Here is an 18,443-nt window from a genome sequence, read left to right as displayed (position 1 = left end):
CTAACTGACGTTTTTCATACTATAATTGTTAGTCCATTATTTATACACTGAATTGACGACGGATTTTTCCGTTATTTCCCGATCACGACAAGGAGCACACTACGGGTGTGACCGGTCGGCAGGGGATGCTCATTATTCCATGGCACCAGATCCCGCCTCTGATGTTCCGTGTTAACTCTGCTCCTATTTTGTATTGTGTTATGGACCTTTGATCTTTTCGTTATATCCATGTGTTTCATTAATTTAAATTTGCAAATGACCAATGACAAGGTAGGTAAAATTAGCCCCAGCAGCTGTCGATGATGTTAAAAAGCCTAGACTTTAATTTAACGTAGAATGTTTGACAGGAGAGTTGAAAAGTCGTAAGTTTTGATGTTTATTGATTTTGGTAAACCTTTTTGGTAATTTTTTCCCAAAAGTTTCTTGGAATTTTTAGGTAGTCACATCTGATTTTCTTTTCTCGAATTTACAGATTTGTGAAATTGATGAGCTCAAATAGCGATGGAATTAATCGTCAATCAAAATATTCGTATGATTAAAATTATATTTCAGAGCAAAAATATTTCAAGAAATTATCTGTCAGAAATTTTGAATGGTTTAAAATTTGTTAAAATACTTTCCATGGCAAAAAATTTCAATATAAAGTTTATACTTAAGTATTAAGATAAAAGGAACGTGAAAGTGTTTTCTTTGATCCATTAATAAATGCCTTGCATCACAGTTATAACCGCTTAGCTGTTGTAATAATCCCCCTATTGATGTTTTTGCGAGTTTATTTGATTTTATACGGTCCGGTTTGTTTATTTAAAAGGATACGTACGCCGACAAGTATCCGTTAGGCTGTACAGTAAATACCTCGCCAGTCATCGTAAAGCACTTGTATTCCATTGTCGAGCTGATTGGCTCTACCAAAGCGAGAAGCTTTCTTCTTTCAAATTAAACGCGGACCGAATCCCGGAGCGTCAAAGCGACAAGAGCCTCCGAATTGTTAACGTTAGTAATGTTTTATTATATAAAAAATATCAAGAATTCAATCTTTCCTGCATTGGATAATAAAAAGCATTAATTGAATTTCGTTTCAATTTTTTCACGTTAAGTGTGCGTAAACACTTCATAAATTCTTTTCCATTTGATAAGCCGTGCTACATGTATTTCTAGGAGCTATAAATTTTGAATACCTGCAATTGTTCGTGAAGGTTAAGTAATTTTTGTGCTTCCTTTGGATCAGAACATCACGAATTCCTGAGGGGACGCAGGGACATTTAATTATTTGTGAAATTATTAGAAATGGAAGACTTTCGATTCTCTCATATTATGGTGCTAAGTGCAATACTTCTCCAATTCCTTACTGTTGAGAACACAGTTGCTTTTAAGGACTTACTGGCTGATCCCGACCCCTACTCCAGCGTGGAGACGAATGAAGAGGTAAGTCATCATTTTTTTGTTAATTAAAAATTAAGTCTTTAAAACCAATGCAATTAGAATGAACTTAAAAAGTTAAAATTCGTAATTCGAACACGGAGGAAAGATAGCGAAGGGCTAGAATACTTTGGACTGAAATAAAATCTTTAAAGATTAAAACATATCCGCGTATCGTGATGGTAAGAAAAAGTTATCCGTGCAATTCGAACACAGGTTGTACCAGTGGGGCCGGACAAATTCGGCACACCCCTCCTTACTTCATCAGACAAAAAGAAATTTAAGATGAGTGCATAATAATGAGATTGTGTCATAATAGGAAACATCGCCAAGGAAAGTACCAATTTACATCATCAAATTGAATACCCGGTGTTTTACAAAAGGGGTATGTAAATTTCATCCTCTTTTAAAGGCGTGTTATAGGCTATTAATGGGAAAACAGACGATTTGTCTGCCATTTTCGTCTTCGTTTCTTGCATTTAAGAAATCTGATTGTTAAGAAATGCTTTGCACTTCGACATGAGAAATGTAAAGTTTCGCCGACCTGGCGACTTTTTGAGCATAAAACATTTGTTGTTTAATTCCAAATTGAAAAAAAAGCAAATATTGAATGAGTGATTGAATTCAGTTTTGTGAGACCTGAATGAAAGGGTCGGGGTGACTTTTTAAAATTTAACACATCTACCAAGTTTACGGGGGAAAAGCGTCAAAGCTACTATGGTAATAACTCGCTTATCTCTGTAGCATCTCCGATTTTTAACTTTTAGATAACATCAAAAATGTACAACCCATTAACCACAGTAATATATATGACCAAATTCAATTATTATTTTTTTTTATATTAACATTCAATTTAATTTTAGCAAGTCATAGAAATTAATTTTTAGCAGTGTATGTAATGTAGTTCCGCCAATTAAGTAAATGGCATTTTTAGACTGCTGGGAAAGAGAGTTACCTATGTTCGATTGGTGAGAAGTGATGCGCTTCCGGTATCTTGAACATATCATCACAGTTCGTATACAGGAATTTGATCATATAGTCTTACACCAACATAGGAAACTGAGGCTATATAACTAGTTTACCATTCCTATCTATGGCACGCCAAATTCACAAAAATGAGATAAACATAGTTTCACAGTCGATAAACTAGGTTTATCGGTTGTAAACTATAGTTTACGGACTGTAAACTATAGTTAACAACGTTAATCTATATTTTACATCTGTAAACCATAGTTAACGCGATAATCTATGTTTCACAATCGTAAACTATACTCAACACTGAAAACAATCATTTGCGATTGCAAAACATAGATTATCTGATAAATACAGTTTCACGATTTGTAAACTATAGCTTACAAACCGTTAACTATAGTTAACGATCTGATAAATATAGATTCACGATTTGTGAAACTATGATTAACACCTAGCTCTTAACTATAGTTTACGATTGTAAACTATAGTTTACAAACGTGAATCTATGTTTATCAACAAAATCTATTGTTAACTCTTATTACAGACAGATAAACTTAGATTATTATTCGTAAACTATAGTTAACAACCGTTAAATATAGTTTTACAGATGAAAACTATACTTAACGAATCGTTAACTATACTTAACGAATTGTTAACTATAGTTTACGGTTTGTAAACTATAGTTTACAGTCGATAAACCTAGTTTATCAAATGTGAAACTAGGTTTATCTCATTTTTGTGATTTTGGCGTGCCATACCTATCACTCGGAACTTTTAGATTAAAATCTGTAAAATTAAGAAAAATGACTGGAAATTTTGACTTTATTAATGTTTCTTGATAAACTACATGTATATTTGTTTAAAATCATATTAAAGAATTATATATTCCATTTTCATTATATTTCATTATCTATAATATATACAGATTATTCTACTTGTTATATTTTATTGATAAAGAAAATATAGGTTCATTGTATTTTATAAAATTGAGACTGTGGTGTTTTTAGAGAAATCAGAGACCACTATCATGAAAAAGGTCATCGACTTATTTATTTGAAAGTGAAATATAACAGGATTACTGTAGTTTAACAATGCACAATATAGGTGGCATTTCTTTTCTATTTTTGAAGTCTTTGGCATCGGAGTAAACGTTATCCTTAACACACGTTTAATGTTTGAATTTTCTGCCGAATCATGTTAGACTGTAAATACATGCACGGAAGTCATATTATCTTTTTCTTGACATATTCCTAGATTTGTCAGAACATGTAGCCGTGATAGATTGGGAGCTCATCACGGTTCAATGAGCTCAGGCTCTTGTACGAGATACCGATTGATAATAAACAGACACATCGATCTTGTAAGATTTCCTCTCAATGCACAAAAATAACAACCGTGAGAAGAGTGTCGCCTCCCTCTTCATTTAAATCGTTCAGTTACGTTTAATTAAATCTCTCTGAAATCCCTTAATTCTCAGATACATGTAGGATGAAGCAGAGAAAAAATGATGCAAAAACAATGAAATGTGCTAATTAAATTGCCCGAAAAGATATATTTAAAAGATTTGATTAAAACCTAAAATATTCGTATAATCTTATCGTCACAAAATGAAAGGAATACAATTATCCCAAGAGAAGCAATAGGGACTTCCAATCAATTCATTGTCCATAAATGCCAACATTCAAGAATCTTTCGTTTAGTCATTGCAAAAAATGTATATAGATATCCATTGAAGGAAGCTCATATTATCTTGTAATGTAGGGATAACGAACACTGATTGTCATAAATCTACCGGTAATAAACAAAACGAATCGGGAAGACGGCAAAATAGGGACCCCAGTAAACACCAGAGGTGGGATCAGGTGCCATGGAGTTGTGAGTATCCCCTGCCGACCGGTCACACCCGCCGTGTGCTCCTTGTCATGATCTTATAAATTGATCAGGTACTAATGTACAAAGAGAGCGAAGCGGACCGAAAACCCTTCGTTTGCGAAGACGTCATCTGTTGGTATTCCACTTTTTACATATTTTACCAAGGTTTTAAATATTTTTTTGATATACAATTTATGTGTACTTTTTTTTTGTTCTTTCGGCAATCCTCAAGTATCAATATTTTGGAATATACATGTTTTTAATGAATATTTTATCAATCTTCGGGTAGCATCGTAAAGATTTTACTTTAGACAACTTAGTATGAAGTTGATATAGTGGATAATCATTGATTAAATTTATATGAATGCCCAGGCTGGGGAATTTTTAGATATTACTTTTTCTTGAGAGAAGACGGAGAGGAGGATCTCGAAATCTTTCTGGTCAAGAATGAAGAGTTACATTTTAATAGTCATGGATAAATTTTTCGTAATTAAAAAAAATCTCTTTAATCAGAGTGCTATTTTGTTCATGGCCTGAGCTTTCTACCTAGTTCTGTACTTGTTTGCTGTAGAGTATAACAATGAACCAGTCCAATTTTTAAACTGGAGATAGTTGGCAGGTTTTCACTTGAGTATTTTCAAACAGGAAATCCATTCAGTTTCGTGTTGTATTCAGCGATATTTTACACCTACTTTTGTGTATCTTTGATCAAGCCGTAAACGATCAACAGATTTTATTTGCAACTGTTTCTTCTTTTAGAGTTGGCGACATTGTAAACAAAATGTAAAGAAATAAAAGACCAATCATTTTCTCATTGTTTGGAGCTAAAGCGAATGGCGAAAGTTTTATTTGACAGTTTAAATATATACATATGAATGTAATTAAGCTAATGCGCTATCAATAACCTGTAAATACAAGTCATATTGAGTTCGGGAGCAGATTGATACGATAATACAATATCCATGTAGGTCGTATAACTTGAATACAAGTATTCAAATTGAACAAAGTCTGTGAACGTTTAATACACTGTTTGGGTCGTCTGCTTGTCTCAAAAGAACAATACCCGGGTCCCGCCTCGGATTGAATGTCCCCCATATCATTTGATCACCGCTAGACAGACTATGAAAATACCTAGTCATGGCACCTTTGCAACGTGACGCCCTAAATCTCCACCCTAACCCGTACTCCGGTGTAAAAAAAATCACTCTTGTTGATAGAAAGATTTTTAATCGTAATGGACCATCGCCTCTCTTGATCAAATGACGTGAGGGATATATGATATATTCCACATATATTGTTTTAAATTTCAGTCAGTTCGGTATTTTATAAACCTAGCTGCTGGAGAAAGCTGTTAAAGTACTTTATGTAACTTTCCAATAAACATGTTTTTCACTTCAAGGATTATCCATGGGTCACATATTAACTAATGCCACTCACAAAGGGTGTACATATACCCTTTTTGAGATAAAATCTAAATTTATCGAAATTTAACCCTGGTACATGTATCTTTTTCATGACCTGGAATCAAGTACAGCTCAAAAGCACTTCATACTAGCCAAAGATATATATGGCACGCCAAATTCACAAAAATGGGATAATCATAGTTTCACAATTGATAAACTAGGTTTATCGACTGTAAACTATAGTTTACAAACCGTAAACTATAGTTAACGATTCGTTAAGTATAGTTTTCATCTGTAAAACTATATTTAACGGTTGTTAACTATAGTTTACGAATGTTAATTTAAGTTTATCTGTCTGTAATAAAGCGTTAACAATAGATTTTGTTGATAAACATAGATTCACGGTTGTAAACTATAGTTTACAATCGTAAACTATAGTTAAGAGTTGTTAATCATAGTTTCACAAATTGTGAAACTATATTTATCAGATCGTTAACTATAGTGAAGAGTTGAAAACCATAGTTTACAAATCGTGAAACTGTATTTATCAGATAATCTATGTTTTGCAATCGCAAATGATTGTTTTCGGTGTTAACTATAGTTTACGGTTGTGAAACATAGATTATCGCGTTAACTATGGTTTACAGATGTGAAATATAGATTAACGTTGTTAACTATAGTTTACGGTTTGTAAACTGTAGTTTACAACCGATAAACCTAGTTTATCGATTATGAAACTAAGATTATCTCATTTTTGTGAATTTGGCGTGCCATAGATATAAATTGTATTTTGTCTTTTGTGGATTCGTCCATCTTGTGCACGATCCCAGATGAATATAGCTTAATATAATATTTTTTTAATTGTCCACTTTTAGATGAAGAAAAACGATTGGATCCAAATTTTCATGGGCAAAAATCCTATATTAATTTTGTTTAAACATTATTTTGATGAATATAAATAGTTAGATAATTCTTACTGTTAAACCTTTGCCTCAGTTTGAAACCTTTTACTTTTTTGATTGATGGTATCTATTATGAAAAAAACTTATGGTTAAGTATGAAAATTCATGTATTATCGGAAAAAAGATAATAATAATAAAAGATTCAATCAAAAGGCTTTTAAAATGCAAAGACTCTGATAAAAAATTATGAGAATAGGCCTTAATGCTATTATTGAAAAGTGGCAAAGTCCTTGTGTAATTATGTAGTTCAAGCTCCATAATCCATTGAAACAACCTTAAACACATCAGAGGTGAGATCAGGTGCCATAGAGGAATAAACATCCCATTTCGTACCCTTTGTCATGATCTGGCATATAGAAAAATCTGTACACAATTCAGTGTTTAAATACCGTAAACCTAAAAGTTCAGTCAGCATTCCACTTTACAGTAGATCTTAAATTTGTAACTTTGGTCAAGACTAGTGATTTTATGGTCAGGGATAGAATCCTTTTATATCTATATATGTTTGAATTGTGTACTTGATTATTAAATAAATGCTAATGTTGATTACAATTCAAGGCACTATAAATATGTGGCAGAAATCTTGCATCGCAAAGAACCTCTCATTTTCTCTTACCGGAAGCACTTCTATCGACAATAAAAAAGATATGGAAGATTTTCTATCTATATTTCGGTAATTGTATACAAGTAGAAAACTGAAGAAGTCAATAGGATTAATGATTAAGTTCTTCATATTTATCTATTCAGTGTTAAGCGAATAAAGCGTGTCAGCGTTTAATTTTGATAACGGAAAGGGAACGTGAGTAAATTTCGCAGACTTTTGTATATCCGTGTTAATGACCGTATATCCTGTGGAATATGATCTGACAGCAGAAAAATTAATGTCTACAAAATCTACATCACTGGATTATACAATTTTGTATGACATGGTAATTATACATCCCTCTTTCGAGATTTGCAACCACACCTCAGATTCAAAACGATTCCGAGGCTATTTATAGTCTTTCTGCAATTGTTTCAATTGTATTTAATTTATGACATTGGAAATATTCGGCTTATTTATACATTAATTCCTGCTTGAAGATACATGAACCACAAGGTTAAATTTATTAAATTAAATATTTTTGTCAAATAAAAAGGAACGAACTGCAGACTTGGCAATGTTTTATCTATAGGTAATTGTAAAGGAAAAACACCTACAGTCTTGATTCTGTCAAAATCATTAATACCAGAGTGTACTAGTATATTTCTCTCCCTTTATCGTACCTAAGTTACTGGAGGAGATTCTAGAATTGACATAAATATAGTTTATTCATCAAAGTGAACATTGTCAGAGTGTCTCAGATCTATATTTAAAGCTCACATTAAGCGATTGAGAGGCAAAATGAAAACTACAGCTATCCTTCTGTGTTCAGTAATTCAAAAAAAAAAATTAGGTAGATTACACAATCAGTATGCACTAGTCCCTGCTGACAAAGCAGTTAACAACATTTTCTTAGTTTGTAAGACTTATTATTCAAATTTTAATTTAGAGGAACTGGGATCTGATTCTACAAACGACAATTCAAATTATACTCATAGTTCCCTTTCTAAGGAGAAAATTCTTCAAAATCATGTCAGTTTTGAATATTTTTAATATTCCCAGCAGCCAAATTGAATTTGTATTACCATATCTATACTGAATTCCGAAACTTCATAAAAACCCTTACAAACAAGGAAACATAGCGGTTCCAGTAAATGTTCTACCAAGCTTCTTTTTTACTTCTCACTATTTAAAATACATGTATTAACAGTAGTGAAGGAGATACTTCAGAAGCAACAATATATTTGAGAAGTGGTTTAAATCAGATATGGATACCGGGTACTTAAAAATTCCAAGAAACTTTTGGAAAATTTGAAATCACAAAATTTTACCAAATTCAACAACAAATAAACTTGTAACTTTTTAACTTTATATACAATTAAGGATATGGAGAAAACGAACGGTATTCAAGATTAGAAGTCCATAAAACAATGCAAAGTAGGAGCAGATCAAACACGGACCTCCGAAACATCAGAGGTGGGATCAAATGCCATGGAGGAGTGAGCATCCCACATGATAAACTGAAATCCAGACTTTTTTTAATATCATAAACAGCTGTTTTTTTCAATAAAATGGAACTCGTTTATTTGCATACCTTGACATTGATCATTTGCAGAATCATTTTGTTAAAAATCATTCTGATTGTACACACAAGTACTCTGAAGTTGAAGATGCTCGAGTTTCTGATTGAGAATATCTATGTGGTTTTGGAGATCAGGTCTTCCAACAATCTATTGGCATTCCTATGGGTACCAATTGCACCTAATTATTATAGCAGCCCTAATTTTGTATTCATGAAGCAGAATGTGTTCAAATCTTATACGTGAAAAGAAGAAAACACTTGCTGTTGCCTTCAGCTCGACATTTAGATACAAGTATATCGACGACGTATTGTCAATCAACAATGGTTATTTCCATTCTTATATTGATACGATATATCTCGATGAGCGTGAAATAAAAGATACCACAGAGTCTGACAAATCTGTTTCACATTTGGATATTTTACTTAATCTTAACGTTAATTGTGGTGAAACAACCAGGCTTGGTGATAAAAGGTATGACTCCAACTTTTCAATCGTCAACTTCCCTTACTTGTGTAGCAATATACATTCATCACCTGCATACGGGGTATATATTTCTCAGTTGATTCGATACAAAGAGCATGCTTTACCCATGAACAATTTCTAAAATGAGTTGATTTATTGACAAACAAGTGATGAAACAATAATATCAAAAGTCTATTTTAAGTTATCATTTTGTAAGTTCTATGGTCTATACAACGACCTTTAAGTCAAATACTGACTGACGTTTTTCAAACTAATTGTTAGACCATGATTTCCCCCGAATTGTCAACGGATTATTCCATTATTTTCCGATCATGACAAGGAGAACACAGCAGGTGTGACCGGTTGGGAGGGCATGCTCACTCCTCCATGGCACCTGGTTCGATCTCTGATGTTTAAGACGTCCGTGTTTGCTCTGCTTCTAAATTTCTACTGTTTTATGGACTGTTGGGCTTGAATACTATTCGTTATCTACACTTATATGTCATGAAAGAATGAAGCATAAACTCTGTTTAAAAATAGTTACTAGTATTGCAAGCCCAAAAAAATTATGTTAAGAAAAACAAACAATTTGAAGCTTTCATAAGCAAGAAATTCTATCATGGAAATGTTTGATTATAAAATTATCATATTTTGCTAATAAGTGAAAAAATATCAATTGTTATTGGGGTCATCTCAGCTGAGATGATTACCATTGGTTTATTATGTTAGTATTTCATATAAAACAAAATACATTAACACTTTGAAACAAAAACATTAATGCATTTTTTTTAAAGAAAGGTTTTAAATAGAAAGTTTTTAGCCCCAAGTTATTAACCTAATGGATGGAAGAAAACACTCTGAAACCTTATTGCATATTCACTGGACACAATGTTTATTAGTTGACTTGGTTACTGTTAGAAAGGTCAAAGACATTCTTGAAACGGTTGCCTCCTAAGAATAAGAGAGCTCGGATCAGTTTGCAGGAAAGTCGTTTTCGACTCAAAATTTGCCTCTAGGATGAAAAGAAAGTTTTCAAATTTTAATGCTTATCCATAGGGCACCACCTAACATACTCCTAAAGGTGCATTGTCGACTCCTAAGAATATAAGAAATTTGAGAAAGAATAGAAAGTGACAGTCGCGCCGATCAGGAAACAATACTAAACCCGAACGCTCTATAGAAAGTGGGAGAAAAAACCAAAGACGTTTTAAAATTCTGCTCCCTATTGATCTCCCATATTAAAATTATGTAACTTTTTTGCACATCTACAAAACTTCACCAATCATATTCCAAAAGATAATTTAGCTACTGCGTAAAATAAAAAAAGAGTTCTAGTCAAGTTTTCGTTTACAAAAAAGTTTTTTGGCGACTCCCAATCGGCCCCTAGTGTGAAAATGAAAATTCTGAAAACAAATTGGCTTATGACCAGGGACCACATCGGGGCACCACCAGTCGTATCTTAAATGTATCATATTGCAAAGTGTATAAAATATTTGGTTAACCGTAACTTAGGATCAATAAACAAAAAGAGAATATCTGATATCGAAGCATCTTAATCTTTGAAAGAGTGTGTCAAGTACTGTATAATAATATAGTGAATATTAGATCTACATGTTGAATTCTATATACAAAACCTGCCATCAAAATTCAGGCTGTTCCCTCTATGAATTGGTATCTGCTTACTCCAAAACCTTCTTTACATTGTATTGTTGGAGTCTTATCTTATAGTTTGTTAAACATGTGTATTGACAATACGAGAGTCGAGTGAGCTATAATACAACTATTATAATTTCACAAACCAGATCATCTTCATTTTGATGAATAGACTGTGTCATGTATAACTTCAGTGCAATATTTTTATCCGTTTGAAGCGCCCAGAATATTTAATTAAACCAGTTTTTCCCTCTTTTTAAAAGTTAAAAAAGACACCCTCTGTATAAAATTAAACCAATTTTTAAATCAGCCGATTTCATAATTACTAGTAAGTAATCAATAAAGTACCCGTATACAAAGTATACCGGCTATTTGATTCGATTTGTGGTTAATCTGTGACGTCATTTCAGGAACCCCGGAGTGGACGCAGGCGGCCTGTCGACAGTAAAGATAGCTGGTTACAGTTCATACGTAGAGGGTCACGACCCGCAAAGCAGCCAACCAAGAAACGGAAAAATAAACGCCTGCAAAGACTGGTAGGAATTTTCGTCCTGCATTTGACTTCTTCTTTCTTAATCATTGAATATATTGTATTTCAAAAGAAAAAAAAGCAACAGCTCCAAGAGTGTTCATTCCCAAACGAGGTTTAGATGAAATATACTCTATATTAGAAAAAAAGATATGTTATATTATCTTTTTTGGTCTGCATCCTATTTGAAAGCAAGTGATTGTATACTGTTGTACATTGTATTTTATATGAAGCTATTACAAACACAGAAAACTTGAATTGATTTAACCAATACAGATTTATCAGTTATCTGGATCATGTGTTTCAGGGATGCCCCACGGGACCTGCCGGGCCACAGGGTCCACCCGGACCCCCGGGACCAAAAGGGGCAAAGGTCACAATACAGGAACTGATGACGGAATTTCTGGATATCGTTAAAGGTTTGATTGGCCGATATATAAATGTAGTGCTTTTGTAGGAAAGATATAATGTTAAATTTGAATATCTCTCTTTTGAAAATCAAAATTTTAAATTCTCCTTGTCTTTAAGTCATTGTTTAGTGAATAATCTTTAAAGATTTGTTTCAGAGGCTGCAGAAAGAAAAGCAGAGGTCATTATTTCAGAGAAAGTAAGATCACATATCCTGCAGAAACTTTTCCTATCTTTAGATTTAAGCATTAAAACCTGATATCAACATCGATGTTATAATTATTGTGCTCTTTAATTAAACAATTTAAATTAAGACAAACTGTTTACTTTGTGTTTGTTAGTGTGGGACGTGCTCTTCGACCATAAACAATAGCAGTGCAGAAGATACTTTGTTTACAAATGACGTCATGGCTTTGCCTAGAATTACATCTGGATTTCATCTTCGTCTTAAAAAGAATGTCATCCTAGATAGCAAAACCTTCATGGAACTTGATTCTTTTCATCAAGTAAGCGAATCTCTGTCATCGAATAGGTACAACAAATCTTTTCCTTCCATGATTTCCTGTTGTTTATAACGTTTAATGTTATTGTTTTGTTTTTCAGCCTTTTGCCGCCGGATCTTTTCAGAGGGGAAATGCTTTTAACATCAGAAATGGTCGTTTTACGGCCCCCAAAGCAGGGATATACCAGTTTTCCGTAAATTTACATATGCGCGTGAAGCGGAATGGCCGGAGATCCAAACTTAAGAGGAAAGACGCCATAAAGACTCAAATTTGCATCAATTCATTATGTAATAAATATGTGTAAGTATTCAAAACATTCATCAATCTGTGTAATATCAAATCGAAACGAATTCTATTTGTTGTCAAATTGAATTCAATCCATGGCATTGTTTGCTGAACAAAACGCCATAATAAACCCTTCTTACAGTAATGGAACGAAGAAACGAAATTTCTAAACAAATATAGTTTTATATAACTTCTTAAGATATAATTCGTGTCGTTAAAAATCGATACTTCTTGATTTGGTGGTTTAGATTAGAAATTTAGCAGATTTTTCTTTTCTTTCTTTTTTTAAATTTGATTTTATTTATTTGGCGACATTGAAAACAAAATTAAGAAAACATACAACAGATCTAAAAGAAATGATACACCAATCGATTTGTTATTTTTATTTTGGTCAAAATGTGAAGATAACGAACATTTTTCAACTTCAGAAGTCCATTAATAAAATATAGATCAGGATCAGAGGAAACAAGGAGCTCCAAAAACCTCTGACGTAGTATCAGAGGCCGTGGTGGAGTAAGCATCCCCACAGACCCGTCACACCCGCCAAGTGCTCCTTGTCAAGATGGGTTTACGGAAAATTCAGAGTGGGAATGTAAATAAAATCGCATCAAAAACGTCAGTCGGCATTCGACTCAATAATTATTTGGAATTATTGACAAAGTCAATGCGTCGATGATAGACTTGTCGAATTCTTAAACGAGACCGTTGATATTCTTGTTTTATCAACTTGTTTGTCAATAGCTTGACTCGTTTGCGAAATTATTCGAGCATGTTCTTAAATTGTGTATTACATCAACTGGAAAACATAAACTGAGTATGCAGGACATAAGGATATATTGCTACATAAAAAGGGAAAGTTGACGATAAAAATAATTCAAAGATCAATATCCTAAATTTGTAGGCAATTGTAAATTGTTGAAGTTCTTTTGTTTTTGGTCACTCCCATAATATATCTATACAAGTTTTTTTTCACTTTAAAGTACACTACTGAAAAATCCTACCACAAAATAAAACATTTTTTCTGGTTTAAAAAAAATTGTTTTAACCTTAAAAATTAACAGCTATTTTAAAAAAGAATTTTTTTTGTAGTAAGTAGTTTTTAAAGCGAACATTATTTAGCATCTGTAAAACAATGTATTGACTGCAATTGCAAATGCTAAGAAAGAATCAAAAATTATTTTGAAATGTTTAAGTTTGATAATTCAAGGTATTTTTTTAAACACCTTTGTACTAATTAATATAAAGTAGACACTGTCATAAAACGTCATAAAACGTTAAGACTGCACTGAATCATTTATAAAATTGTCCTCCTTTATATAATATATAGTATCTTATGTTGATATTTCATACAATACAAGTTTGAAACAGAGATTTAGATGAAGCATATCTATTTAAAGAAGTTAAGAAAGTTTACATGTTAAAAAATACCCTTGGTCTGCAATTACGCCTTTGATTGAAAAAAACCCTTTAGTATCTTAATCTACCTGACACAATCAATTGTTTTCTGAAACTTCACAAAATAAGATACTGACGGGTTCCAGTAAATGCTCTACCAAGTCTCTTTTTACTCCTCACTAAGGTATTAACAGTAGTGAAGGAGAAACTTCAAGAGTACTGTGCAACATTATATTCAAGAAGAGGTGTAAATCAGATGTGGATACTTAAAAATTCCGAGGAACTTTTGGGCAATTTGAAATCACAAGATTTCACCAAAATCAACAGCTTAAAAGCTTACGACGTTTCAACTTTATATACAACTAAACCCTACTCTAAATTAAAGTCCAGGCTATTTGACATCATTGACAGCTGCTTTTTTAATAAAAATGGGATTCGTAAATTTACTTACCTTGTTATAGTTGGTCCTTGCTTAATTATTTTGTTAAAAAGCATCGTGATTGAATGTACAAACAAGTACTTTGAAGTTGATCTTAAAAGATTCTTGAGTTTTTGATTGATGATATCTATGTGTTTATTGGAGACCAGGTCTTCCACCGATCAGTTGGAATTACCATGGGTACTAATTGCGCCCCGTTATTAACATACATACTTTTGTAATCATAAGAAGCAGAATTCGTTCTTATATATGAAAAGTAGAAAACATTTGCCGTGACCTTAACCTCGACATTTATTTACATCGACGACGTATTTTCAATTTACAATGGTTATATCTATTCTTATGTTAATACGATATAATACGGTTAACTTGAAATAAAAGATACCACAGAGTCTGATACATCTATTTCATATTTGGATATTTTGCTAGAGAACTATGTAAATGGTAATCTAACAACAAAGCTTTATATTAAAATCAAAAATATTTGTATGTGTAGTCTTGAACAACAGCAGATATGTCGTACATTCTGTTTGCCATCTTGGACAAAGATGGCAGCTGGTAAATGTGATGACTTTTTGTTTGTTTCTCCGTTTGTTAGGCCAGTATAGGCTAAATAAATCTACATTGAATTTTGTCACTCAGAATGATCGTTATTTGATATATACACACACGCTGAATCGACTTTATCACACTTCAGTATTTACGCGATACCCGAAATAACTGGATTTGAGATGACGCTTATAATTTAGCTTTTAGCGTGCAATAACCTGATATGAACACTTTTCCACCACTTCTGTGTAGGAGTGAGACTTATACTTCACAGTCTGGCACATCATCATGTTTTAATCAAAATATGATATTCGTCAAATTTAAGAGCATAAACAGAATCATGACTTACATATTAATTTTCATGACAAAAGCTGTAGGAAATCGGCACTCTGTCATTTAAGTTATATGAGTACAAGTGAATATTAACACGGGTACAACTAAACACACACCTTACCCTCAAAAACAGTGAGAGAGAAGGGGTTGGGAACTCGGATACAAAAGGAAGACAAACAAGAGAGTAATTGTTCCTTTCATTTAGTTTGTACAGCCACTGACCTGATGATCAAGACTTTAAAATTAAAAAGGAAAGTAAATATTATCCCCCTACTCCTTTTGTGTACCGTGTATACACTCTCGGCTGGTAACAAAACCTATAATTATCGATGGTAAACAGTTTGCCCCCGACTAGTTTTCCAATCATTTAACAAAATAATTACAATTCATGTGAAAGGAAGTGCAGCCAGTGCTAAAAAATTATAAGCATGCTGGCCAATGGGAACTTGGTCAGGAACTCACAATGTCATGAAGAAAACAGACATAATATTTTCAATAAATATGGCATATATAAAACTGTTTGCAAGGGAAACATTTTGAATGCACTATAAATATTTTTTCACTTACTGACAAGAGTAACTATTTTAAGAACTGAATAATTGATACGTTTGTTTACAAAGGAAATATTTTTAGACAAAATCAGAGAGAGAGAAAGAGAGAGAGAGAGAATTTCATAACAATTCTTGTGTCAAGCAATGGCTTGGAGAACGTTTAAATAACCTTTTCGTCCTTATGCATCCGAACGAAGTATACATATACATGTAGATCGAAAAACATTAGAAAATAATTACGAATTTAATATACTATATCAAAAATCTGAATAAGATACGCTGACTTTCATATAAATCATTTCAGCTTTTCATGGGCTGTAAACAAAACAATTGATGAAGTACTCTTAATCCTTATTACTTTCGTTTACTTATGTACATACATAAATTTAATACAAGCAATTTGTCCCTTTTCTATCCGTCTATTTAAAATTATGTGTACACCGAGGTTCTGATTGAATTTCAATATTTCTAAATAGTAATTATTGTTTTCCACAAATAACTGCTTTATGTATCTATTACAGGTCCCTTAGTCATGTGATTGGAATGGAGAGTAATAGTAAAATTTTCACGGTCAGCTTTTCAGGATTTGTGCAATTAGAGGTAATTAATTACAACTGAAATACATATAAAATTAGAAATCAGAAAAGAATATAGTTACTGTTATTGAGGTTCATGTACACAATATTGAAATATTTAAAAGTATACAGATATTCTTCAATAGTTTATATATTAATTAGCTTTGGAAGAATATCTTTCATATATATAAAACTCTCTTTTCAGCAATCACAGTATGTCTCCGTGTACGTTGATAATGCGTCAAAAATGAGTGCTGTAGTGTTGAAGAACTCGGATTTTACTGGGATAATGATGGGAACATGAGAAAGTCTTACTCAAATTTTACAACGTGTTGATCTTCAAAGGTGTGCGTGCGTTCGTCATTGTGGACGCTACCCTTCACGTCATTAGCATCCCCAGCTCTAAGTAGCGTCCTGTGACACCTACTCAACTACAAAAACTATTAAAATTTGAGATTTACTTGTTTTTTTTCTTATCGTATAATTTATTGTTTTTGTTTTAATGTATGTACTTGCTCATGATGATATTTTTATTGTAATTATAATTTGTTACTAGTTTTGTTTCCTAAAAAATAAAGTTGTTTATAAATAAAGCATCGTGTGAGTCTTCAAATTTTGGATCTACATACAATTTGATACAAATATATCGAACAATATACTGGGTAATAAATGTAGTCAACTTACTCCAAAAATGTCTTTTATAATAGGAAATAAATAGAAAAAAAATGACAAATAGAGAAAATAAAATGCTTTCAACTAATGAAAGTATTCACTTTCAAAAAATTACTTTAAAAAATTGAAAAATAGAGCTGATTTATATTCAAATTTGAAGAATTTAACAAAACTTTAGTAGGAATTTTTCAATGCCTTGTTTTATGTTCATTTTGGGAAAAAAATTAGCCATGCAATCGTAGCTTTTCATTTTTCTTTAATTAAAAATATAGAAGGAATACATTTCTATCGGCATTCCGTTTGAATGTGACACAACATGTTTAAGAAAAAAAATTTCTTTGGTTAAAAAGTGAACGATTGATTTTCTATATAAAGAGCTGTTAGTTCATGTTTACAATTAAATTCTGCATGTCAATGAGAGCTTTCTTTGATTTGTTTTATTATTTGGGTGAGGACATTTGTCAAAATTACTAGAATAGATCAATAGCTATGAAATGAGCCGTTTAAATATCTGGAGACCAGATGTGAATTTCCTCGGAAGTTGAATAAAAGGCTGAAATAGTTTTGCACAGGAAAATAGGTTAGGAAGGGAGTGTTAAAAAGGAACTACGGCTTAAATGAATGATTGCCTGGGATACATAAAAAAGGATTTCTCTATAAAAAATAGTTCATGTTCAGTAGTTCATTGGAAATCTTTTCCTTCCAGTAAATAAATTCAAAATAAGAGGCATTCTGTTAGGATGGATCATTGTTGCGTACTATAAGCCTATACTGGAATCAATTAATTTCCTAAAAATAAGTCTCAATGTATCAAAAAGTCTCTGTTCATTTCCGTATTTATTCCATACATTGTATCACTGCCCTAATTTTTCGTAGGAAATGGGGTAAAATATATAATATTAAGTTGATTAATGTATAACTTTGCGCAGACTTTCTTTAGATGGCAAATTTTTTTTAAAGAATGATTTCTTAGTTATATTTTCCTTTTTATCTTGATATCCGTTTATTTGGTGATAATAAACACTGAGTCATCTATAAAATATTGAAATTCGCATCTCCTGGGTTTCGATTGCAGGCTTCGGGGTTGAGAAAACACAAGAATCACTAAAAGGGACTTAATATTTTAGGTTTTCCCTTTTTATTTTAAAAGACTTATCAGACATAAAGATTCCCTCGACTATCTGATGAATTATTTTCATATAACAAGAAAATTTCCCATTGTGCAAAGGGAAAATACCAGTTTTACAAGTTGAAAAAACTTTTGATTTCTTAATTTGATGACGATATCTAATGTA

At 32.3% G+C, this 18,443-nt stretch overlaps 1 protein-coding gene across 1 annotated transcript; it reads left to right on the top strand.

Annotated features, from left to right (window-relative positions):
- Window positions 1-822: 822 nt before the first annotated feature.
- Window positions 823-17,067, top strand: LOC134253301 (adipolin-like). Its single transcript, XM_062735818.1, has 9 exons — window positions 823-993; window positions 1,229-1,425; window positions 11,320-11,445; window positions 11,746-11,857; window positions 12,005-12,045; window positions 12,188-12,352; window positions 12,450-12,649; window positions 16,423-16,501; window positions 16,682-17,067. Exons 2-9 carry the CDS (start codon window positions 1,288-1,290, stop codon window positions 16,778-16,780), a joined length of 960 nt encoding a protein of 319 aa, XP_062591802.1. The 5' UTR covers window positions 823-993; window positions 1,229-1,287; the 3' UTR covers window positions 16,781-17,067.
- Window positions 17,068-18,443: the final 1,376 nt, after the last annotated feature.

The sequence above is a fragment of the Saccostrea cucullata genome, unplaced genomic scaffold (assembly GCF_032062105.1).
Source record: "Saccostrea cucullata isolate Sc308-1 unplaced genomic scaffold, CSIRO_AGI_Scuc_v1 ctg176, whole genome shotgun sequence".
NCBI classification, from domain to species: Eukaryota; Metazoa; Mollusca; class Bivalvia; order Ostreida; family Ostreidae; genus Saccostrea; species Saccostrea cuccullata.
This window is presented reverse-complemented; position numbering and strand designations above follow the sequence as displayed.